The sequence below is a fragment of the Hyalella azteca genome, unplaced genomic scaffold (assembly GCF_000764305.2).
Source record: "Hyalella azteca isolate HAZT.00-mixed unplaced genomic scaffold, Hazt_2.0.2 contig16078, whole genome shotgun sequence".
NCBI lineage: Eukaryota > Metazoa > Arthropoda > Malacostraca > Amphipoda > Hyalellidae > Hyalella > Hyalella azteca.
The window spans coordinates 1-26,454 of NW_025945905.1; the positions used below are offsets into that span (position 1 = coordinate 1).

General features: G+C 38.3%; 3 protein-coding genes across 4 annotated transcripts; all 3 read left to right on the forward strand.

Moving 5' to 3' along the window:
• The first annotated feature begins 2,402 nt into the window (after positions 1-2,402).
• On the forward strand, positions 2,403-11,131 carry LOC108667711 (nuclear nucleic acid-binding protein C1D). Of its 2 annotated transcripts, XM_018154765.2 has the most exons (5): positions 2,403-2,476; positions 8,144-8,330; positions 8,961-9,027; positions 9,814-10,002; positions 10,390-11,131. In XM_018154765.2, the coding sequence occupies exons 2-5, from the start codon at positions 8,202-8,204 to the stop codon at positions 10,488-10,490; spliced, it is 486 nt and encodes a 161-aa protein (XP_018010254.1). In that variant the 5' UTR covers positions 2,403-2,476; positions 8,144-8,201; the 3' UTR covers positions 10,491-11,131. The 2 variants fall into 2 exon arrangements, with proteins under 2 accessions (XP_018010254.1, XP_047740711.1); XM_047884755.1 differs by lacking the exon at positions 2,403-2,476 and having other exon boundaries at positions 8,097-8,330.
• Positions 11,132-11,521: 390 nt separating this feature from the next.
• On the forward strand, positions 11,522-15,145 carry LOC108667713 (uncharacterized protein C1orf50 homolog). Its single transcript, XM_018154766.2, has 4 exons — positions 11,522-12,344; positions 13,048-13,160; positions 14,076-14,294; positions 14,913-15,145. The coding sequence occupies exons 1-4, from the start codon at positions 12,302-12,304 to the stop codon at positions 15,069-15,071; spliced, it is 534 nt and encodes a 177-aa protein (XP_018010255.1). The 5' UTR covers positions 11,522-12,301; the 3' UTR covers positions 15,072-15,145.
• A 7,093-nt stretch (positions 15,146-22,238) lies between these two features.
• LOC108667727 lies at positions 22,239-25,538 on the forward strand. Its single transcript, XM_018154785.2, has 2 exons — positions 22,239-22,527; positions 23,057-25,538. Exons 1-2 carry the CDS (start codon positions 22,345-22,347, stop codon positions 24,305-24,307), a joined length of 1,434 nt encoding a protein of 477 aa, XP_018010274.1. The 5' UTR covers positions 22,239-22,344; the 3' UTR covers positions 24,308-25,538.
• The last annotated feature ends 916 nt before the right edge of the window (positions 25,539-26,454 follow it).

A 26,454-nucleotide genomic window follows, 5' to 3' on the forward strand; every position in this document is an offset into this window, starting at 1 on the left:
ATTCATTGTTAGGCCCAGTATTGTTTTAGGATCAATATGCGTTCATAATTTCATGTACCAAGACTGCCTTGTAAAGACTGTTACTGCTTGCCATTAAATTGACTTTGATACTTGCTCCCTCAGAGAAAAGCCAACAGGAGTTATGCTTTCTTCTAAGTATACTGCACAGTGATTATACAATAGTCATAATTTGTTTTACCAACTTGATCTTAAGAAGCTCCAGGTTGCCCCCACCCAGGCTGGACCTTCAGTAACTTGTGCATACTCATGTGAGGCTCAGTTCAGGGCATGGATATTGCAACTAACTGGTCTGGAAATTTTTATTTTATTTGATTTCTTTCTCTGTATTGATTCCTTTTGTCTTGTGTGCAAGTTGAATTTTTATTTATATATATATATATTTTTTTTTTTTCATGCACAAGTTGAATTGGTTGTTGGGCCGCCTCTCCGAGGAGGCCCATGTGTATATAGATATGATATGATGTATAGATAAAGATGCAGGTGTATATAGATATGCTTCACGGCTCTGCCATGTCTTGTTCTCTTCAACGGGTTCGCCATCTACGCTATGTTACGTTATTGCATTTTATATTTTATTGTCCTTTTGTTCAAAAATATTTTATTATTATTTTTTGTATTTCTTAATTTGTATTTATATTTTATTTCATTTTTCTTTCTTATTTCATTTTATTATTATTATTATTTTTTTTTTTTGTGTGTGTTCTCTCTTTGTTTCAGATTTTCACTTTCAGAGCTGTTAGACTGTTAGGTATCAAAGCCATTTTAGGCAAGGGGCTTTATGGACTAGTTTCCAGTGCTCCAATAATTTGAAAAAAAAAAAATACAAGCACTGAAATACAATTAAACTAAGGTACTGGAGTCCTTTATTCGGACTAAAAGCTATCTGCCCAACTGCAACAAGTGATCACTCCCAAAATGTTAGATAAATGCAATATGAAAGCATGTAAGAAAATAAGCAAAAGGAAGATGACCTGTTTCCTTGGTTTGCTCATGTTGAGCGAAGGAGAAGAAATGCCACTTTGTGATAAAAAGTCTCTTCAAACACGAGAAAATAAAAGAGTCAACATGTTCCAAACAGATGGAAAAATATAACGTGTTAATTATGGCTAATTAGCGTCAAGCTAGATGAATGCACAGTACATAAGATATTTTTTTGCTTCCTTTTCTAACCAACGTTTCTGACGGATAGTGTCATTAAATTTGGAGGAATTAGTCTTTTGAATAATAGAATTTCTGGTATTTTGAGATAAGCAATCTGGTATTCTTGCCAAGAAAACGGCTGGCAACTCTGCAAAACATTATGAAATGGCCATTAATTTGGTCAAAAGTTCCAAGCATATGTTTTGTAGTGATTGTCGATAGGCGGATTCTTCAGAAGCTCTCAGGCCCAACGGTCATCCTTGTGGTTGTCCTGCGGCTTTAAGTCCACCCAGCGTGGACACCGGAAAAGAAGAAGATAGGCGGATTGAACTGAAAACACTTGAGCTCTGCTCTGCTGGAAATGGGACGACTGAAATAGCCCAGCCTTGCCCAATACCTGCATAATTTTCATACTTCTCCCCATGCCGCGCGCAAGCATGCTGCAGAGCAAATTAGCCAACATGATTACTTGCTGAAAGCCACAGGGACCAAACCCCTTCATGGATGTAAACCAGCAAGCCAATGAGCTGCAGGCCGCAAATACAATGGTCGTAACCCACACGCTAAATCCCAAAATATTTCTATTCCACGCAGCCTAACCCCTTCCCCACTTTTGATAAAGAACGCCCTGCGCCACAGTGCTATCAGTACACTGCTACCTCTCCAGCCCTTCCGTTCTTCTGGAGGCTAAACCTCCACGCTTACCCCCTGCTCCCCCTCCTTTCGGTCCCAACTTGCGGAAGAATTCTAACCAAACCTAACCTAACCCTTTCGTGGAAAGGTGGAGAGAAGGGGGTAAGTGTGGAGGAAGAAGATACTGGTGAGCGTCAGGGCTGGGCTTACGCCTGCGAAGTGGGTAAAGTGATGCGACAGTCCGGTGCAGGGCCGTTCCCATTTATGGCAGTCTGGTGCGGTCTGCGGACCCTGTGGCCTACGGCATTTGTAAGAAGTGATGGTATGGGCTTAAATCATCGGTGTAGGAGCTATTGGGCGTAATTCGTTTGGAGTATCAGCTTGTGGGCTGAATCATTGCTTTTTTCAAGCTGGTGTGGCGAGATGAGGCAAGTAAGAACAGCTGCATAGGTGTTATGCTGACTATTTCTATTGCATGTAGAGGGTTGGCATTGGCTCTTGGGTTGATTTAAGAGTCAAATTTTTGGGCTAAGGCAGCGCTCCCCTGGAAATCTGCTGCAGGCAGTAGATTTCCGTTTACAGCCACGGTTTAATCATCAATCATTCAATGGTCGTAGGATTTGGAGCGTGGTGACTGGTGTGACACTAAAAAAAGATTTAAGGGGAAATAGGTTGGTAAATGGTAAGTGATGTTTTCTGTGTTATTATGAGGGATTCTGATGATAAAATTAACTAGACGATTGAATTGGTTTGATAGCTAGCCTAGTCCTAGTTCCCTAATAGGCCTAAAGCGCCTAATATTAGGATAATGGAGAGCTGCAGGGCAGCAGGTGCAGTGCTGGTGTACGAGTTCAAAGTTAGGGGTGATTTATTTATCTTCATGAGCAAATAGCCTGGGCACAAAGATGAGCATTCAATTATTACCTAGCAGCCCAGGCTGGGCTGCTAGCCTGGCCTGCTAGCTGAGTGCTAGGTAATAATTGAATGAGCTGGGCTGCCTACCTAGCTGTTTAATATCTAGTCCAATGAATTTACAATTTTATCTTTACACTGGATTATGTTCAAGTTACAAGTTTAATTCAGACATGAATTTCTTCAGAATGTTCCAATTAGACTTGGGTATTTTAATATTTAGAGTTCAATAACATTCTAACACTCAAGGTATGGTATGGCGGCTATGGCCTATGGGTTATAGCTTTCCAAATTTATCTTCACAATTTTAATTCAAAATTTAATCCTCAATCAAAGTTATTCAGTTCACAGTTGAAATTTGCCTATAACTTTAATACTTGATTTTTATTTCATCATCCTTACTGTCCAATGTCCATGTCAAATGTCAATTATCACTCATCAGATCAGACATTGTTCAATGACCAATGTCCACATTGATTGTAAATTTACTATCAGTGTGTGCATCCCACTGATCGCAGCATCAGTGTTGATCATTGCATTCATCAAGCATTGGCCACATTGATCAGACAATCAAAAAGAATCGTGTGCATTATCACTCAGCAGTGTGGAATTCTAAAGGGATATTAAATTAACCAGTACACATAGCATATTGGAAAGCAGGACCTGAAAGCTTGGAAAGGCCAGGAACTTTCCACTTTTAACTTGATCATTACAAACAAAAAACCTGGAAAATTTTCAAAAATCCATTAAATAAAAGAAAAATAGAAAATATCTATCAATAAAGAGACATTCAAACAATTTTATAGCAAATCTGAGGTACTATACAATAGAAACAGTTTGTCCACTTTTGATCCTCCTTTTCATTTATAGTCACTCACTTGACAGACTGCAGAGCACTGTATCTAGGGAAAGCATTCCACCTTGAGTGGAAAGCTTTTTTATAAGTGAACCTCCATTTCTAGAATAACACCCTGATTATCAGTGCATAAGTATCAATCATAAGGCATTTGGCCAAATCAATTGTAGAGCCGAGAGCGGGTTTGTCTGTGTTGATCATCAATCATCATGCATTGCCATTGGCCAAATTTATTGTAGACTGTAGAGCCCGTGCTGCCATCGCTGTGCATCCATGTTAATCATCAGCATCAGCCTATCAGGTATTGGCCACATAAATGATAGATCATATAGCGGCAATAGCGCACGTGTCACTGTCAATCATTGGGCTGCTTTGGGCATTGGTCAGAGTTGGACTATCATTTTTTTTATCATGCATATCGGCAACTTTCTTACCTGGTGTGCATCCCAAAATAAACCTTTGGTATATACACCGCACCTTCTAGACCATGGTTCCATTACCATGCATGCCCATTGCCCACAATTATTGGGAAATTCTGCTTGATATTTCAGATTGGTTTCTGAGGGTAGGTGGTGAACTTGAGCCCAACTGCTCAAGTTGGAGCCCAACTAAACTGCTAAGATGAGTTTCTTGCCTTTTAGCGTATTTTCTCATTTATGGAAAAAATGCACTATTGTGCTCGCCATGTCCGTCTGTCTGTCTGTGACCTCAAGTTTTTGTCAACAAGAAAATGCACTCTCTGTCACTCACTGCAGTGAGTACTGAGTTATATTTTTTAAATAATGTCTGTAATCTTACATGATTGTAGAACCAAAGTTTTTAAAGCTTAACTTTTTCTCTCTGAGTCATATCATGATACCATGTGTAAACTCTAACAAAATTCAAGAAGTTAAAGGGAGAAAACATTTAGTTTGTTGTCTACTTCCATTTTTAGGTTGTGTTGTATAGGGTAATAATTGACAATTTTTTCATTTTTGTTGATGTAGTCTTACCATGAAACATTTCATAAATGAGTTTGGGCTCATTTTAAAAGTCCTTGTGAGGGCTATTGTATGGCATCTCTGAAAAATTCCATATGCTATTCATAAGGTATCAGAAGCATAAAAACAGTGTCCCAAATTACCCTTGGGTACAGGGTAATCTGGGACTGTTGAAATAAAACTTGATTTTTTAATGTTTGAAACTTTGAAGCATGCAGAGTGTACTCATTCATTACTAACACTGTGTGAGTAACAGTGCTCCAAAGTCCTCCTCTTCATTTGTTGATGATGTAGATGTAGAAAAAATTTTTACTGTGATTTGTACTTGTTATTCCTTTAGTGATGATATAACTGTATCCATTTCATTAACCAAAACTATTTTTTCTTTCTATACATAACACTTTCAAAAACCTCAAAAAAACTTCCATTCCAATGACAATGACCTTGTTTACTGCAAGCTTCATATCAGCAATCATACAGCATTTCCTTCAGGACTGGGATTGTAATTTTGCATCATTTTAATTGGTTCAAGTGAATTAATTTACTATTAGAAAAAGATCATAAAAATATACCTGGAACAGAAAGGAATATTTTAGTGACAATCGTCATATTTTTTGGAGAAATAAATCATACTTTAGGTTAATAACTTTTCATTCTATGTTGCCAGGTGCATAATCATGTCTATAACATTCTATGCACAATTTTGTGATGACCAATGATGCATAAATTTTTTGTCAAGTGAAATTTATATGCTGAGATAGGTAAATTTAATCAAGATTCTTTGTCAGTAACCAACTTTTTTGTTGACTGGAGCCTTTGTTGACCAAGGTTCTACTTTAAATGTATTTTAAGGGGGGCCTTTAAGGGGACCTTACATAGCAAAATTTTGGATTTTGGCTTTTCCGGATTTTTAGTCTCATCTTAAAGCTAACATTCTGACCTATCCAACGGTACCAAAACCATCTCTGTACGTTGATTTATGCATTCACTACAGATCCCATAAGGGGGGCGGGTGTCCGGTCCCCTTCAGTAAAGTCAAAGGAGTAATTACACTGCCGTTCACTACAAAGTAAATTGTTTGACGTAAAGCGGCCAATTATGAAATTCTCCAGTTACTATACTCATCTTAAAGCTGCTTTTTTTATGCATTCAACGGTACCAAAACCATCTCTATACGCTGATTTATACCCAAAGCTGGGCAGCCATACTTTGAAATGTAGCTCCGCTATCACTACCGCTACATGCTCTAAATGTAGCAGGTGCTACCGCTACATCCACTAGATTGTAACGGGCGCTACTGCTACAGTAAAATGTAGCATGCTACATTAGCCGCAACAATGGCCAAAATTATTAGAAATCTCTTAATATTTATTGTTCTGCTATTGGGATTTACTCATTAACATTTAATGATAATAAAACATTTTTAAAACATATCAATGCAACTTTATTGCAATTAACCTAACCGAACTAGTATGGGTTAGATACAGTAAATAAAAGTTACAGTTATTTTTATGTTTTACCTTCCCTACATGGATGTGAACTTTAATCTACCAATCTAAAAAATTATCCACATATACATATAAAAATCAGTCTTTTTTGTATATATATGTGGATTATTTTTGAGATTGGTAGATTAAAGTAGACATCCTTGTAGGGAAGGTGAAACATAAAAATAACTGTGTAAAAATAACTGTAAGCAAACTGAAAGATGAAAAAAACCTGTAAGTGGTAACTGGTAACAACTTAAGAGGTAACAACTAAAATGTTGACACTAGTAACAGGCTGAGGTTGACAACATTACACCAAAATCTTTTGTACAGTTTTATTCTGTAATTAATTATTTATATTATGTATGCATCATGCTGGTTTTTAAATAATATTTAATACTATTAAGGGGACCGGCTACCCTAAAAATCGGAAATTTTGGCTTTACCGTTTTCTTGACTCATTTGTAGCTGCTGAAAAGGCGCGTCTAATGCAGTTTACCGCATGTCTGTGTGTGCTATAATTTTTGCGTAAGACAATTTTAAAAATATATATATGAACATTTTTAACAATATGTACAAAGATTTATTTGAATTAAATCTGTATATATAGATCATTACTGTCGTTGACTACAAAGTGTTTGCACTCGTTTGAAAGCTACAAATGAGACGCGTTCAACAAAGCTATTACCATAGATGTACATGCAATACTTTTTTGTGTAATGCAGTCTTAAACTTTTATAAAATGATCATTTTATATCATTATTTACAAATATATGGTATTTATATGTCATTATTTAAAATGTGAAAAAATGGGAAGAATGCGAATAAAAAAAAACGATAAGGAAAATCAAAATCGGGGCTCTACAGTTGCTAGATATTGTTGCTACAAATCGAATGATATGTGTCTCGACATTGTAGCATGTGATTTGCAGAAGTTATAAATTTTTTAGAGTACCCCTTATTTGCCGTTTTCTAATAATTCCACATTTTCTTTCACTTTTTTTTAATTTACATGAACAAAAAAGTCTTAGATTTCTGTTTTACATATGTGTACCAAGTTTCAAAACGATCTGTCTGTAGACAAAAAAGTTTTGTTGGAGGGTAGCCGGTCCCCTTAAGTAAAATCTAAAGGCTTTATCTATAAATGTAGCGGTAGCGCTGTAGCGGCAAAACCTCGTATCGCTACTTAAATATGTAGCGGGCACTACCGCTACCGCTACATTGCCTTAAATGTAGAGCCGCTACCGCTACTGAAAATGTAGCGGCCGCTACATGTAGCGTGCTACTGCCCACCTCTGTTTATACCTTCACTACAGATCCCAAAAGGGGGGTAGGGTGGGGGCTCTTTAATAATTCCCTATGGAAGTAATTAGCTACCAAACACTTGAAATAGAGCGTCTACACGAAGTGCACCTCAGTTACTTTAGTAGACAGCACACGGGGAGGTGCGCTAGCAGCCGCTCCCATCATCCTTGAGTGGAATCGAGTTTTTTGAGTACCCCCCCTTTTGGCCGTTTTCTATGAATTTCATGTTTTCTTTCATTTTTTCAAAAAATTCACATGAACAAAATAGTCTTAGAATTCTGTTTTACATATGTGTACCAAGTTTGGAGATGATCCTTTCCTAAAAATAGAAAATAGATTTTCCGTGTAAGGTCCCTGTCTTACAGAATTGGCTGCCATTTTGTTTTTGATTAAGGTACGCAAATTCCATCAATAAAGTTGTAAAGCCAACACTTGTCTGCAAGTTTTTTCAGGCGTAATTTTTTAATACAGTGTATATTTTTCACTACAGACCTCAGCAGAAGTGATTTTCCAAAATATCATTTTTAAACATTTTTTTCAACAAATTTTTAGAGCTAGTAAATATATGCTTTCTTAGCTTCCTTTATTCTACATAGATAGGAAAAATGTTGAAGTTTATACCTCTAATTCTAGTTTTGCAATATTTTAATTAGTTTAACTGCTATAACATCTTTACGCCATGGTGTAGGACTGTCCCAATTTATCCCACCAGTCCCTTATTACTACCCCATTTGACAGCATATTTTTTTGAAGTAATTTCTCTTACAAAATTTTCTCTTTCCAAACTAAATGCAATCTCTTTTCTAAAGCTTTCAGATTAAATCAGTTTTTAGTTTGTAAAGGAACTTTTCAAGAACTAAAGATAGCATGGACAGCAAAACAGACATCCCACCGAGCCTTGCACCAAAGATGCTGGCCATGATGAAGGCTATTGATGAACTTAAGACTGGTCTTTCTCCCATCGTAAGCAAGCCTCATCATGAGGTCCTGGCAAAGGTGAAGTGAATATCAATGATATGAGATTCTGTTTTTGTGTTAATCCTTCTAAATTTATTCACTCCTATAGGATTTTTTTCTGAAGATTTGAACCAAATTTTGACTCAAGTTTGTGTAAGTCAATTGTTTTATTTGAGGTTTGACTGTCTGATGTAAGTTTTAAGTTTTACACAACATTTTCTTTAGTATTAACTTGCTTCTCCAATTTTGTTCCTGTAACACAGGATTAATCAGAATTTATATTTACTCATAATGTTCACTGTCCCGCCCATTTATATAATCTGTGGAGAACCTCAGTGTAATGATTGAATCCTCCTGTGGAAATGCATCAGAGAGCAGAAAATATGTCATATATTGATATAATATCTACATCTACTGAATTTTGTACAGCATTCTTTGTAGGATATGCTATTTATTAGTAATGTAACTGTAGATATTCTGCTCTAAAGCTTCCCACCAGGCAAAATACATTGAATCAACATTGAAATAAATGTTTTTTGGTTTAATCAATGTTGATTGAACATTGTGGCAATTTTGTTTGCCTCTAATTTGCTACACTCATATGTTCAGGGTTGATAGTTGATGTACCTACCTATAACACTTTTGCTGAGAAGTAATATGTCTGTGCAGTTGGATCACCTGGAACGTGCCAAGATCCACATCATGGAGTCTTACACATTGAACGCATTATTCTGGGGTGAGTCCAATTTATTGTGCTCATTTTAATTAAAAATTACTAGTTTTCAAGTGTAAAGAGAGCATTTAAGGTTCTAACTGCTCCAAGTTTTTTTTTTTTTTTAATTTTTTGCATCTCTGGAATTGACTTAATGTGTGTCGGTAGTATATCAAGAAATCACAAAATGTTGATTTTTCTAACATAACTTGGAGATTATTGATCTCTTGAATGCATCACTTCCCATGATTATTTAAGGTGACAATTATAAATTATTAAACCCTAAATATACATTGTTTGTGCACTGAAAATAACCATTAAAATGTGATCTACTCTTAGTTTGATGTGAACTTTCAATGTGCAAAATTCTTTTTTGAAGAGTTCAGCTTGAATAACTTTTCCCAACATATTTACATATTTTAAATTTGTTTGAAATTCATGCGTGATAATAGAAGGTCAAGATTTGACTTATTATTGATCAGCCAAAACCTCAGCAATGTCACTCAGATTTGGAAGAATTCTAATCTAATGGTTGTCTAAAGATAGATATCAACCTGTATTTAATATTATTTTTTGCTTGATTGTAGATTATGTTTAATTATGAGCCTTTATTATAGGTGGCACATAAATATGGTTGTTACTTTAAAACTCATTTTTCAAATGAAAATGTAGCTCTATGACATTTTTCTTATTCTTTGACCAAGTCGTGACTGACAGTGAGGCGTGCCAGCTAGAAAAAGAAATAACAATACTTAATAATTTTAATTAATCAGGTTCTAATGTATTGTTAACATATATGTATGTTGGCAGCTCTGATCAAGTTGAGTAGCGACTCAGATGCAGAGCAGCTGGAGAAGGACATCAAAACAGAGCTGGGCCGCATCAAAGGTGTACAGCAGCGGGTTGCAGAGCTGGAGGCCAGAGCATCCATGCAAAGAATAGACCAGGCTGCAGCGCGACGCTTCATCAACCATGGACTTGGGACCAGTGGCAAGCGCAGTGAGTATAGTGCAACTACTGAACAATATGCATGCATTTTGTCAATTTTAATAGGATTTAATTACAATGATTTCATCCTAAATGAACCAAGAATTTAGTTCATGTGCAACAATGTTGTATTTGGTTGTTGAATTCTAAATTACCATTCCAAGTTCATTCCATTTCCATTTTTCTTAATTTTTTTTTTTTTGTAATTAACGCAGTCAATAAATTTATTTTTTCAATTTATAACTATATCTCTACTAGCAATACAGCAAGTATTTTCATAAAACTGCAATGACATAGATAACCTAATAATTTATCACTTCGTGATTTAATCTGCACGATAATTTGGAATAATGCGATGAATAAATTGTGAATCTGTAACCATCATCGTTTTTATTACAGAAAAAAAGTCATCCATAGCAAAGGAAGAAGAGGTCTCCACTGTACAAATGCCAAAGAAGAGAAGTAAACTGCAAGATGACATAAACTCTAGCTGGCAATAGCATCCTTACTTGTTATTACTTTGTGTCATTTATTCCAAAGTGTACGTGTTATTCCATTGATAGAGACTGTGTTATTGTTCCTCAGCCAGCATCAGAGACGTGACCGCTGAAACGAACCTGTGATCCACTGAGATCCAGTTTGTGATGCTCTGAGCTATAGACAACAATTAATATTAGAGGTAGAATCTTTTTGAACTGACAAAGAGTGAATAGATGAATTCGGCTTAGGCGTTTGTATTATGAATGAACCAGAACAATTTTTGTGATGCATTTCAAACAAATCGATGAACATTATTTGGATGTTCATATGTTGTATAATGTGTTGTGTGTAGTATGCATAAAAATGTATGGATACGATGGTAATGCGCTGCGTGTTTTAAACTGCTTTATTTTCATACCGAATGTCCATCTGTCAAAAATATTTATTACTATTTAGTAAACATTTCTGATAAGTATTTCTCAATGCTTGACCAAAATGAATCATTGAAACCTCTCATAGTGTTATCTACAACTCTCATATCTAGCTGTCTAGTCAAAATTTTCTTATTGTAATTATTGTGAGTTCTCAGTATTTCTCAATATCTCTCATTGCAATAAATGTCAACCTTCCCAAGAATTGGAAGGTTGGTGTAGTCCTGAGATCCATAATATCGCACCTTGTGACAGGTATCCGATATCTTGTTTAGGGTATACAGCCATCAGCCATGCCGATATGCCACTTTTGACGCCTCTTACCAAGTGGCACAAATTCAAGTTCGCAGCTGTGCCGAAATATCGAACTTCCGATACGTTCTTTGTCCATCTCCGAGTTACTTATAACATTGCATGACAGTGGCCGCTACGACCCTCAGACATTTCCATTCTTGGAGTTTATTTTGCTATCATTGCACGTCGAAAGTAAAGAAAATCGTCATCACTGAAATGAAAAAAAATATAACTCAGTACTCACTGCAGTGATTGACAGAGAGCGCATTTTCTCGTCGACGAAAACTTGACGTCACGGACGGACGGACAGACAGACAGACGGACATGGCGAGCACAATAGTGCATTTTTTCCATAAATGAGAAAATGCGCTAAAAATCCTCAAGTGCTACAACTGCTCATGTGTAATCCAAAATTATCATTGCTATACAATAAGAAATCCGTCATGATTATCGCGGAAATCCATCGTTGAAATGAGCGGCGGTCGCCGGGACAGCACAGGGGCCAGCTTTGTGCCTGGTGGGGTGTGACGCACCCCTGCTCTCCCCAGTCTCGTCTTGAGGAGGAAGAAAAGTTTGGATTATTTTAAGACACAAGTAAAATGTTCCTTGGTAATATTATTAACAGTATACAAGCTCGAGGGTTAATAAGGAAGTCTACTCAACATGATTAATCATCATGTAAGAGAAGAAGGGAGGAGGTAGTTTAATTTAAGGGGAAGAAGCTCGATATTAGCTAACTATGTTTCACCAGCTCAATGATAACGTATGCCTAAAACAAAGTTTAGTGCGAGTATTTATGCGTGCGGATTCCTTTGATAAGGATTGAAATTTCGAGGACACGTAGGATATTTGTAGCGTTCATGCTGACTTTTTTGCTATAATGCATATATAATATTTACCATTATGCGTTGTGACCAATAACATTCATTTAAACAGTGAAGTTGATGCAAGATTCTGTATTTAGGATGTGCTGAAAATGATTTGCGTTTCACAACTTATTTCTTTGTGGCTTTTCCATCCCACAGAAATATAGTTTATTGTTCAATTCATTAAATTGTTAACGCCTTTTCTATCTTCATTCTCGTTGACACCACAAAATACTAAAAATGTCAGTCGCCATGCCTGACAAAAACAAGCCGCTGCCCAACCGTAAGTAACTCTAATAATTTATACGTTTGTGTTGTCAAACAGTGTACAGTATACACGACTTACAACATTGTTGAACGTTTGCGTTTAACTCAGTGTGTCACTTTGCTTCTGTTGAATTGATCTATTTTTTTTTAAATATTGAATTGAATCGTTCATGCTGTAATTTGAAACGCATCTCTTGAAGGCATAGTTTTATTTAGTAAAAAAAAGATTACTCATAAAGACGATCAAAATGATTCAGTTCGACTCGAATTAAACTAATCAGGGTGCCATCTGCTCCAAATTTACCTAGCACGGTTCGCCTAAACATTTGTTCGATGCTAGCCAGTAATAATATCTGATGAAGCATAAGAAAGTAGAGTTTGTTCCGTGTTATATTGGAATCTGACTATGCTCAATACATACTATGAATATGTTGGTGAATTGTTTGTACATGTGTAATTTGATGATACTGCAATTTGTTGAAGAGCATTACATTTACGCGTTCAGATGAATCGCATAGTATTAATTGTATTACCGTAATGCGATAGTATCTACAACGCATGATTCATAGCATACAACGAATTATGATTGCATAGCATACAACGCATTATGATTAAAACACAATTATATCTGGATAATACGAAGTTCTGGATACACGTCTATCAGTAGATAGTTATATCTGGATAATACAAAGTAATTGGCTGTGTAACTTGTGTGATAGCGGCGCTGGTGGAGCGCAGTGACGCTCCAGGTGGAGCGCACCTCGTCAACGCCTACAGGAGCACCCGGCACGCCCCCTCCGACCTCGTCCAACTCGCGCAGGAGATACAAAAGGTATGGGGAGAAACTACACTATTATTATTACATTAGTCTGACTATTATTAAATAAATAGTACAGGTAGGAGCTGCACTATTATTTTATGTAATCTATTATATTTCTAATGTCTTCAAACAGAAGGTATGCGTATTAGTTACCTAATTATTTTACTCAGTATATTACTGTCCTGCTGTGATAGAGAAGGTAGGAGATGCCGCTACATTATATGTTGTATGCCATTGAGTTTGTTTCTCAAAAACTTGCTGTGCACGGAAGATGATGGGAAAGGTCAAATTTAGAACTCTGCCTTGCATTATATTTTCACTCTAAATGGCATATCTAATTGATTCGTTCAGAGTCAAAGTAATACTCCACGCAATTCATAAAAACCTTGGTAAATTCTTCATAAACTCAAGAACTGCAATAATTTTTGCCCACATTATCTACGAGCTCACGGCCAAATATCTGCTAAGATTTGACAAGCATTCAATGGTGAATAAAGCAAACTGCTCTCATTTTTTACTCCACGCAATTTTTTAATGAATCCAAGTTTTAATGAATTTAAATCCATCGCCCCAAATATTTTCATACTGATTTCTAGAAAGTCAGTAAGCTTCAGATTTTTAACTGTGCACAGATATTTTTTCTTATATGCTTGCTTGAAGCATTCAAATAACTCCAGCAATTTTACAAAACCATTCATTTCATTTCACCCCAAGTTTGGCAATTTCTCCATGAAGATTCATTATCGTTACTTTTCCTTATTTTCTGATAGTGATTCATTGTCAATAACTTTTCTTCATTTTTCATGATTCATAATCATTACTATTTCTTCATTTCTCCAAATAATAACCAAATATGGTAATTATAATTGCAGGCGGCTATGTTGTGCAGGCGGATTCGTTATAATTGCAGGCGGCTATGTTGTGCAGGCGGACTCGTTCACAAAGGCGACAGTCGGAAGCAAGCTGCAGGTGATAGCGGAGCAGGTGCGCTTCCTGCAGGAGCAGGCGCGCCGCGTGCTGCAGGAGGCGCAGCACAACGCTGACCTGCACCACGTCGCCTGTAACTTCGTCAAGCAGCCCGGCGCCACCTACCACCTCTACAGACGACCTTCTGGACAGCGATACTTCTCCATGATCAGCCCCAAGGTTGCTTATATATATTCTTTTTTATTTTATAATTATTTATTTATATATTTTTGCTGAAATTAATGGCTATGACAAATCATAGAATGTACACTCCAGGAAATATGTGGCTTATCGTCAAAATAGTGATGCACTCTCAGCTCTATACTCCATGATATTGCGGTGCCAGGTTTCAAACGCACCAACTTTGAAATTTACATGTTCATCTTGAATTCAGATAAGATGAACAATTTGAACATGAAACCCATAGGCATAGAAGATTCGTGGCAGACGAAATTGAATTTTTAGGAAGTTTATATGAAATGTTTGGAGAATAATAGGATATTAAATTAAATTTTATGAACCATAGAATTAGGATCTTAACTGATCAATGGAGCTGCATCGCATCTGATTTTATCGTAATAGTGTGTCTGATCATCACTGATTATCGCGTCTGCTTACCCCTGGTTATCATGTCCGACTAACCGTGATCATTGTGTTTGAGAATCTTTGATCATCTCTGCCTATTCCTGATTATCGTGTCTGTTTATTCCTGATTATCTTGTCCGTTTATCACTGATATAATCGCTTCTGCTTATCATTGATTGTCGCGTCCGATTATCCTTTATGATGGGTGTGCAGGAGTGGGGCGAGTGCCCCCACGAGTACCTGGGGGCGCACAGGCTGGAGGCGGACCAGTCGTGGACGGCGGCGGGTGACGTGGACGCCAAGGACGCCGACCAGCAGCTCATCGACAAGATACTGACGTGTAGTAGCGCAGCGGCAGCCATCACTGGGTGACGTGCACCAGCGCGGCGGCCATCACTGGGTGACGTGCACCAGCGCGGCGGCCATCACTTGGTGACGTGCACCAGCATGGCTTGGCGGCCATCACTTGGTGACGTGTACCAGCGCGGCGGCGGCCATCACTGGGTGACGTGCACCAGCATGGCGGCCATCACTGGGTGACGTGCACCAGCGCGGCTGCCATCACTGGGTGACGTGCACCAGCGCGGCTGCCATCACTGGGTGACGTGCACCAGCGCGGCTGCCATCACTGGGTGACGTGCACCAGCGCGGCGGCGGCCATTACTGGGTGACCTGCATCCGCCACACAAATGTAGTGTGTTTTGTCCTTCATGTTTACGTTGTTTATCATGACAGCTTATCTTCAAGCGACGCTGTTCTGTTTGTTGTCCATAATATACAAACTTTTGGAGGAACGTATCAATTTTGTTAAGCTTTTTTATGATATTGTGTAGTTATATGGACACTATTTGGTAAATAGATACCGTTTTTATACTGTTATATATTACTGTGTGATATTAGTTTATTAACCATACGTTAACTTTGAAAAAGACAATTGTAGATTTTGTATACGTGTAATATGTTGTGACGTCTAGCATAAGAAATGTACTTGAATCACAAAATGCACTGTGCGTTTTTTTTTAATGGCAACTTCTCCCGTTATTCATTCATACTTTGGAAAGAGTCAAACTAATTTCTCTGAGTGTAAATTTCGATTGTTCCTAGCTGTAATTTGTAGATGCTGTTGGTAAACTAGCAATAAAAGCCCCTAAAATAAAGCATAATAATAAGAAATATCACTTCGATATCCTGTTCAGATTTTGTATCTTTTTCATAATATTTATGTGGAAGTGTCAAGCTCTTTCCAGAATATACTTAATTTTGATGCCACCATTCATTTACTGGAGACGAGATGATATAAATTGCGTTAGGGGCCTAATGTGCAAAGTTGCCACTCATTTCCGTGTTTTTTTTTACAAATAACGCCATTTTGTATGTTAATAAGGGAGTAGTCGAGTAATCTCACTCTGGTAGGAGTTTACAACTACGAACCTCAACTTCTAGAGAATTCCTACCCCGCGCGTGCGGATTTGTTTATATTGACGATGCAGCACCGACGCCAGCAATAATGTAGGTATCGTTCCAAATAATGTTAATCACTTCATCACGTGTCTTGGTACCGTGGGACCTTAATTAGACTTTCACGGCTCGCTTTGTTGTGAAGCTTAGCATTCATTATTCTGTATCTTGGTACGTTAATTAGACGTTCGCGGCACGGGTACGCTTTGCTTTGTTGTAAAGCTAATCATACAATATCTCGTATCTTGGTACTTTGATTAGACTTTCACACAACGAGTACACTTCGCTTTGTTTTAAAGCTAATCATTCGTTATCACGTATCTTGGTACCGTGGTACGTTGATTAGACTTCCACGGCACGGGTACGCTTTGCTTTGTTGTAAAGCTAAACATTCGTTATCACGTATCTTGGTTCCGTGGTACGTTGATTAGACTTCCGCGGCTCGGGTACGCTTCGCTTTGTTTTATAGCTAATCATTCGTTATCACGTATCTCGGTACGTTGATTAGACTTCCACGGCTCGGGTACGCTTCAATTTGTTTTAAAGCTAATCATTCGTTATCACATATCTCGGTACGTTGATTAGACTTCCACGGCTCGGGTACGCTTCGCTTTGTGTAGTGTCGTCGTGAAGTGCGGTGTGTAGGACACTTCAGATTTTTGTAGTGCGCGTTATGCTTTTGGCCCTATTTAGCATACCAACCGTAGTGTTCCATGCCGCACTATGGCTTGTAGTGCGTAGTGCTACTTCATGGTGCTAGTGCCCTATTTAGCATGCCAACCGTAGTGTTCCATGTCGCACTAGTACGGCACTACGGCTTGTAGTGCGTAGTGCTACTTCGTAGTGCTAGTGCCCTATTTAGCATACGGGCCGGTAACGTGAAGATTCAAACGATTAAAATCTCACTACGAAGTAAATCTTAGAAAACGTTAACCATTCGATAAAAAAAGACGCAGCGCAATATTGAAATAAGTCTATTATTCCTTCTGGCTTCACATTAGTGTGCGCACTATAAAATTACGTTGGAAAGTAATTTCTACGCTAAATTCGAATTATCACTGCGAAGAAAAAAATCTCATTCGCATTACGTGGTTGAATATTGCAAAGTTTTTCGTTGTTAACGGTTAACTTTGTCACAACGAATCGCCATAAAATTACTTAATTGAAATCTGCCATTGCAAACATTAATTTGCGTTTTATAACACAAATGAAAGAATGAAGCCGTTATACAATATGAAATTATCATCCTCAATAGGTATTTCATTCAGCGTTCAGCTATGTCATTCACGGATATTGAATATAACGGCCAGTAATGTCCTTAACAGTTAGTGAATATGTGAATATATTATAACGGTTTAAAGTGCATAAAGTTCAGAGTGCCAGGATTGGATCAGAGAGGTGCGAATTCGATCCCAGCTCTTTGCGCCAGTTTTTGGTCAGGATCGCCATCAGCGAGGAGGCCGGGCGGTTAAGCACAATAGAATTGTAGCAGTGAGTTACGAGTTCGTGACCTCAACAAGCTGTAAATTGTCTGTGATGTTAAGAATCAGCGACTGGCCAACGGCCTGATGAACACTGAAACCGCTATATTATATATTATTATTAAGTCAGTAATGTCCTCAACACTACAAAACCTGATAACGGCCAGTGTTATTTGTTCCGATTTATTTATAGTTCAAAGAAAAACTGGGCAGAATAAAAAGTAGCATCATTTTAATCATTTACAACATATTTCGCCAATCTTATCAACATGTGGATTTCACATAAGTGATATAATGCAATTGATATGGTGTAAATTGAATCTCAATATCGACCTTATGATGAGTTCGGGACTTCCTAGTCCCCGGTCACGCTGATGCGCCGCCTTCGTCGTCCTCCGTCTCCGCGTCGTCGCTGGGCAGGTCACCCCGCCCTTGGGTCCCGGATGTAACGTAGGACGTATTCCGTATATTTGCCCTCCTTTGGGCCAGCTGATGCAAGATGCTGGCCCTACTTGTCACTTGGTGAGGGTAGTTTTCCATTACTGGACAATCCGGGATCTTTCTCAACCAATTGTCCAGTCGTCTCTTGAATGTTGCAGTGTTCAAGGGTGAACTCCACTCCTCTCAGCACATTTGGCAAGGTATTAAGGAGCCTCGGTCCTGTCACGGACAGTGATCCCTCTCGAAAAGTCTGTACTCCGGCCGCTGCTCGGTCATTAAATGGGAGAATCCTGCAGTCTCGCCCTCCTTTCGTTGTAATATGTCACTATTCTGGAGGTCACACTCTCAAAGTTGAGAGCCAGTCCGTTTATCATCTTCCAAGGTACAGTATGATATACGTACCTCTCTCTTCTCCTCTCCAGTGAGAACAGTCCCAGATGTTTCAGCCTTTCCCAGTAGTTCATGTCCAGCTTCCTCGTGCCGCTGATCCTGTACGTGAAGGTCCGCTACACTGCCTCCAGTTTCCGCACAGCACCCGCCTTGAGTGGCCCCCACAGATGGCAGCAATACTCAAGATTGGGAAGCACTAGGGCTCTGAATAGTGTAATCATTGGTGCTGCTTCTCTCGTTCGAAATGTTCGCCAGATCCACCCCATCCGTTGCCGGCTGCGAGCGACTATTTCCTCGATGTGGGCATCGAATGGGGCTTCAGTACTCATCAACACTCCGAGATCTCGAACAAGTTACTTCTCAATTTCTGTGACATCTGATGCCAAGTAGTGATGTGACATCCCGATCTCTGTGCGGACTCTGTATCTCATTATTTCGAACTTTGTGCCGTTGAACCGCATATTCAAAACATAACATAGCGATGTCGGCGCTGAAGAGTAGACCTGATATATGGCCTGTCGCCGATTCATACTTTTCGTGACTTGTTCACAGAAGATCTAAAACCATGTCATTTGACCGGATCTTTTCAGGACTGACGATAGTTTGAAATAGCTAGGTACTAGACTTCCACCGGGTTCGAAATGGTGCTAGGCATTTCAATTCTGAACATATATTTTTCCAAATCTTTATCTAGTCTGTTTTTGAACGCGTTCATACTCGGAGCGCCAACGACGTAATCGGGGAGGCTGTTCCACATGTCGGCGATTCGAAGCGAGAAGAAATGTCACGTGGATAAGTTGCAGCGCAGTTTTTTTTTGTTTTGTTTATAGCGTTTTAGTTGTTATTTAAATTTTTACTTTACATTTTTAGTTTCATGATATTGTTCACTAGGGCCCAATCGTAGATTGTCGACAAGTAACCTCTCGGTTCATACATCGTTCATACATCGTTAATGGAAAGTACTGTAGCAAGTATCGTCAGCCACCAAATGTCATAAGTCAGCACTTTACGTCTTATACTGTGGGAAAACTTCAACGGCACAACCCGCCTTATCAATCTTTAAGTTCTAACAAATAGCAGCTTTTGCATTGAATCGTGTGTCGCTCAGCATTCCGTCAACCCGCTGAAGAACAGAGAACTTTACGTATTACCCCAGCGGAAGCGGATTATCTAACAAACAAATCTTCTGACGTCCGTCTTCAACTGTCGTTAGCCCGTTACATCGGCTTCAAATGTTAGAGGAGCGGGCCGCGAATGAAATGATGCTTGAAAGTTGAAATTAAAGGCGTCAAATGTGTGAGCACCAAACCACTTTAGTTGTTTTCGTTAACGAGCATTGGGGGCTTGAGTCGCTTGACGAAGGTCGAAGTTCGTCAATTTATGCTGGACCGGGAGGTGGGAGATATATCTGTCAGTGTCACCGCGAGACTCGAACTCGGTTTAAAAATGACGATTTGACGCGTTTTTTATTTTGGCTATTCCATTCTTGTAGTCTTTGTATTCAATTTATAGCTTACTCCTAAGAGACCTAGACTCCCAGTCTTCTAAATAAATGAAAATTTGAATGGACCAGAGTCCAGACGCAGACAGTTCAGACTAGCACTAGCCTAATCTGTCTAATCGGAGATTCGGAGTGCTAGACATTTACGAATTACGATGAACTCGCCCACGGGCACGCTATGGTAGTGATCTATACAGACTACACTCACTGTCACTAATCACTAGTTACTACATCATTAAAAAGTATATAACAAGGTCTGAAAGTAAATTATTCAAATGCATACAATTGACACAAAGATCACATGCCATGGAGCATGGATGGTTTGTTGACACTTGACAAAGTCTGATAGTTGTTGTTCAGTTGTTGGGGCCCAGGCTGCCCAGCCCATGTTCAAGTGATGTTGGGCATTTTGTATGATTGTAGACTACCTATCAGGCTATCAAGGTAATGGGGTTTAAGCATTAATCTGAGGGCTGGAATGTCTTGTTTGATGTCTAGTAGAGTAATAGTACTAGACTAATATGTAGTAATTATGTAGTTTATTGTAGTATAATAATATGCAATGAGTCACAGACTCACAGTTACAACTTACAGGTAGAAATTAGAGTTTCATGAGATTTTTAAAATTTGCTATTTCTCTCTATTTTAATTTAAAAAATTATGGAAAAGTCAAAGTAAGAGAGAAATCATCTGTAATGTAATCATATGCATTTTTTTCTTATTTACAGTAATGTTTGCCCCCAACGGCCCCGCCCCAACCTAAAGATCCCCACCCAATACCCATTCATCCAGGATTCAGAATATTGGAAAAATTAAACATTTTTACATACTGTGAAATGGGGTAATAAGAGACAGGTGGGGTAAATAGGGACAGGTATACCAACCACATTTCATAGAAGTGTTGAAGATGAAGCAGCTAAATTAATTGAAATACTGCTGAACTGAAAAAAGTGGTGTAAAGTTCAACATTTTCACTATGTAGCATAAAGCAAATACATCAACATCATACATACATTTACTACCGTACCACTGTACCAGTCATAGTGGCGAAGCAGAGAGGTTTTTAGACTCTCCCTCAAGTTCATTTTTGAGTCCTATAAGTAGACCAGTAAAGTATCATGGATACCTCATACCAGCTTTATCATACTTGAGAAATTGATTTAAATCTTGAGTAAATGAGGAAATTAAAAATGAACTGATTCTAAAAAAGCTCTGGTTTGCCACTATGCCGTACCTCTAAAAATATAACTCAGTTCTCAACTTCTCACTTCTCAGTATGGCAAGAGGTTAGAGGTAGATATTCCCCATATATCTGTCCAAGTGTCCATATATGCTAAAGCCCAATTCCATCACAAGTAGGAAAATTAATAATTCTGTCAAGGAAATGAAATTTTCAGTCATCATTGCATCATTTTGGTGAATATTAAACTTTGCCACAGTGGATAAATAGATAACTAGGCAGGAGCCAACCATGAATTGGCCAAAAATGCCTGTGAATCTGGTCTATTTCACCCATTAAGAGTAAATTATTTCACCCCAATTTTTTAGAGAATTTCACTCCAATTTTTTTAAGTGAAAAATAAAATTCTGCCTAATATTCTAAATTGGAAACATGGCAGGCCCAATGTCTGTTATATTTTGTTTTTATTTAAAATGTTTCCATCTGTATACATGTCATTTAAAAAAATTTGAACTTCCATGGTTCATTAACATGCTCTTGTCTAAATATTCTGCATGAAGTCTGTACTCAAACAGGATTGCCATGTTTTGAAAATAATCACAGAAAACTTGCAATCATAAAGTGACAAATTTTCAATACAGTTGTAATCTCATGGTCATCATGTTTTTTCATTAACAATTTTATAAGAGGTAATTCATCTAGTAGGAATCTTTCAGATCCAAAAATAGCAAGAAAGCTTTTAGTCATGGCTCAAAAGATATATTCCATGCCTGCACCGGTGCACCCAAAACGTTCCATGACCATTGCATAGTTGCAGTCATGGCAGACTGCATTTTGCCTTGCTATGCATTCCTAATTTGAAATTTTCTCAATATCTTCTGCACACTATCAATAATATATCTCCTCAATCTGACAACTTCCAAATGTGTTGACTTGTCTCACTTGGAGATGTGAACAAGAATGAATTTAAGAACAGAAATTTTGAATTTTTATCTTGTGATGTAGTGCGACCAAGCTGCTGCTCTCCCAACAATAGCTTAACATGGAAATGTTTCATTGTAAAATTAATGCCTTATTTCTCAACAGATATGAACTATTTCATACTTTTTTTCATTCATAGCAGCAGAAAAGAATGTTTCTTTGTGAATTGATTGAGTTGGCGCACTTCATCTCATATTGTTGCTCCTGGAAATTATGAGTGAGTTTGGAGAGTCACTCTGGGACTCTTATCTGACATTGGCTGGCGAGTTGCACCAGGTTTCGGAGATCATTTACGGTGGTCTTGCTGTTGCTCTTCGACTTAACCACAATGTTGTGTCATCCGTGCTACGCTTCAGCACCCACCTCATCAGCCTCCTGCTGCTCCTCATTTCTAAGGTTTGCAAATGTTACTTGAGCAAAGTATTTACATATCTGCAAATTATGATTGTTATTTCACTTTACATATTTAACTATCTAACCTCTTGCAATTGTTTTCCTACTTTGAAACAAATGCCACAAGGAAATTTTGACAGACATGGAATTTAGATTGTTTCACATTCATGCGATTCCAATCATTTGTAATGGGTAGGAGCTATTGCAAGAAGTAAGGGTTTGCCAATTTTAAGGATTGTAATATTTTTACATTTATATGAACCCAATTTAAACTTACAGTAGATTTTTCCAAGTTTACAATATCGTATCAATATTAGAACAATTTGATTATTCATAAACTTGATAAATAAGAATGTTGTATATGTATGGTCGTTCTAATGTTCGTCAAATGGTTTTACCACCTGTTTAATTCTCTGGCTCTATGACCTTGTGTTTCTACATTCATTACCAACTAATTACCTCATATCAACAAAAAATTCCCGGGTGTCTGACATTCAAGTCGTTGTGACAGTCATTTGATTTCGTTGTGCAGACACGGGAAATGCTGAGTCTGCTGAAGGCAGACCTGCTGGAGTTCCTGTCTGACGTGGGTGCCTGCGTGCATCTGGTGCTGTCTGCTGTGCTCAACTTCATTGCCGTCATCATCACATCGGATCTAATAAACTTTCTCAAACCCTTAGCAATCGCAGTAGCCGTTACAATATCTATAATCTTCACTGTAATTCTTTGTAATTACTGCGGAGTATTCCAATTGCTCATTCTCATTCTGCGATTCTCCTTGGTGATCATTGCGAGAACTGCCAAAGCCTTGCAGGTGTCAACTCTGTGTTTAGGTCGAATTATTTCGATAAGTTCCAATTACTTGGCCAGGAAACTTAACTTAGTACTTGCTCTCTGTGTGAGGTTGTTCCTTATTGTCTTTGAGAGAGTACTTGATTTGCTTTTTGACATTGTATTTTTAATTCTTGCGATTTCACATCTTCTTTATCGCTATCTAGTGATACAATGCAGACGATACAGGTTTTGTGCTTTTGTCCGAAACGGAATTTCGAGAATAATTGTTAGCTTAGCAAGAGTTCTCATACGAAGCGTCTCAGTTTTGCGTGTGAATCGTTTGCATTTCATTTACCTGTGGTTCGTTGCTCGTGCTGTCACAATGTTCGAGTTCTTGGCAAGACTCCTGAGCAAGCTGAGTTTCTTCAGCCGACCTATTGCTGCTACCCCAGCTAACACTAATGCTGCTGCCCAAAGGCCAGAATGCACGAATCATATTTATCTGGAACGACGTATAAACGAGGACGCGGTCGCAATGGATGTGAACCGATTAGACGAATATTTGGTTGCACGCATGAACATGGACCGCCATAATGACATGGCCTATCATTACATCGTAAGAGAGAACGACGCTGGTGCTTTATACGTTACGGTAAAACCACTGTCCAGAAAATTCACATTCATCGCTGCGCGGTTGCTCAGAGCCAAGCAAATGCTAGGATTCAACGCGCAGCTGCAACCTCTCGTTTCCAAAGTTTCCTGGAACATCACCCACAATTTCTGGACCGGCAAGAATTACTCTGTTGACACATCAAGAAGCTCGACCGCCACCGATACGATACACATGCCTGAGTGTGTAGTGTGCCAGGACAGTGAGCGCTCCATGCTGCTCATGCCGTGTGGTCACTTGTGTTTGTGTCGGGATTGTTGCAGAGCGATTAAGAATAGCTCGAAACTTTGTCCCGTGTGTCGACGGCGTATCGTCGAAACGCACAAAGTCTACATCTGAGATCTGAGTCCGCATCTGTCTTCTTTTATTTTGACATCTTGACATTATGTCAAGACATAATGTCATTATGTTTGACATAATGTTTGACATTATGTCATTATGTTTAGTGTTATCTCACTGTATAGTCTTGACCTCATTTCAACAACGAAGTCTTGTTTGACAGACAATCATAAAGATTTTTATGGATTTTGCTTACGTTCATTCTTACTGAATTATGTTTCTGATTCGGTTTAACTGAATTATAGCTGATGAAATTATAGGAATAAACTTCAGGTACCGTTGACGCTGTTTAAGAGAACTAAAATTTTCTATGATCGTGTTCCAAATCGATGGTTTCGCCCTTCCATCGCCAGTGGTGGGAAGTCGAGCTGCAACGCCATTATATTCTCCTATGATGCCAGTGCAGTTAAGGGAAACATTCAAACGTTTGTCAACAGCATGTTAATATAGCGAGTTGGTTGAAATTGCCATATCGTGTGTCGGAAATATATTGATACTTGAATTAGTTTGACATGCTCAAAGCGTGTACCGTACGTATAGGAAATGTATGTATGATAATACATTAATTGGTCGACGTATTCGGCGGTAAAATTCAACTATGTCTGTATTTTACATGCAATATATTTTACGCGAGTCATTATTATTGTACCTGTGGCATTAATCTTATAGTCGCTAACTTTACGTTTAATGTGCCGTATACTAAGTAATATTGGAACCTGCGCACGATGTGATTGATGAGTGCATTTACCGTACGATTAATGCTATTCTGATAAGAGTATCGTGTAATAAATGTTTTTTCCCATGCGTAAAGCTTTAAACGGCAAGTTAAAGATTACTTATAGCTATTCTTTTGAATGTTTTATGCCGCTTCTCTGACTTCACGCCGTTATGATTGTTGTACGAGAGAAGTTCTCGTTTCTTCGACACTTGCTAGTTGTGTATACTGAACAATGAGCGCCAACTTGGGCTTGGTTTATTAAACAGTTAACCCCGACCTAAGTTTGGCTTTGGTTTGCTTGTCATATAAAAAATATGAGCGCAGACTTGGACGTGGTCTTGCTTAAGTTCTCTCGTTGGAGATTCGTTTGAGATAAATTGCGTTACTTGTTTATGACATTATGGATACTCTATGACAGCTTCGTTATTCTTCATTTATGACATCATCGCCTGTACGAAATCTTTGTGGGTGATGAATAATTGAGACCTTCCACCTCTATGGTGATGTTCATCTTGACTTTCGGTGCGAGATAGCTAAATAGCTGAAGCGCTAGTAAACATTTGGCCACTAAACTAACTAACTAACTTTGTCTTTATTTTCTTTTATTGAGCGGAACTTGTTTCGTAAAAAAGTATTTACTCAATAATATCCGAGTGTTATCCCCATAAAAGCTTTGAATGCAAATAAAATAAGTTTGCTTACCTTGAGTGTTCTCTTATTCAGCGGACATATTTCCTTCATTTAGTTTCCAATTTTTCTTCTTATTATGTACGTGTTCTACTACTTCTTAGAAAACTAATTCGAGTTTGTTGCAATAAAGAAGTGTAAACCGCGTCAACGTCATTCAGCCACGTGAATGGAAATTTTAATTTCAATAAACCCTTGCGACCCTAACATCGCTTTATATAATTTGCCTGGTTAGATTTGGTGTGGCTAGCACAAGAAAGTGCAGTTATTATCGAAATTAAACGTCCCTCTTTAACATTCAGTTCTTTCTAGATAGAAGTTTAATAATAGTCTATAGCTGATTACTCGTAGGTATTGAGGTCTGCAGCCAGGACTGCTGCGCAGCACTCATTCTCTACTCTTAGACCAGTGAATTCCCACTACCTTTCTTTCGTTAATAGTGAAAAGCCTTCCTTACCGATGCGTAGCGATTATTACATTTTGTTTTATTGAATTTTTTATAATTTACCTCCAAGTTTCAATCATCAACTGTAGCACTGACGTTTAAAGACGACTTTCAAGCAACCTTGCGTCTCGCCGTACCGAGCCGTTGCGCCGTCGGTCGGCAGCACAACGCAGGCTCAGGCACTTCCATAATTACGGACCGGTTGGTCGCTGTTTAGATATTCGGACAGGATAGATATGATCTCTTTTTGCAGGTAATTTTGTTCACTTGGCTCAGAATAACAATCTACCATTATTC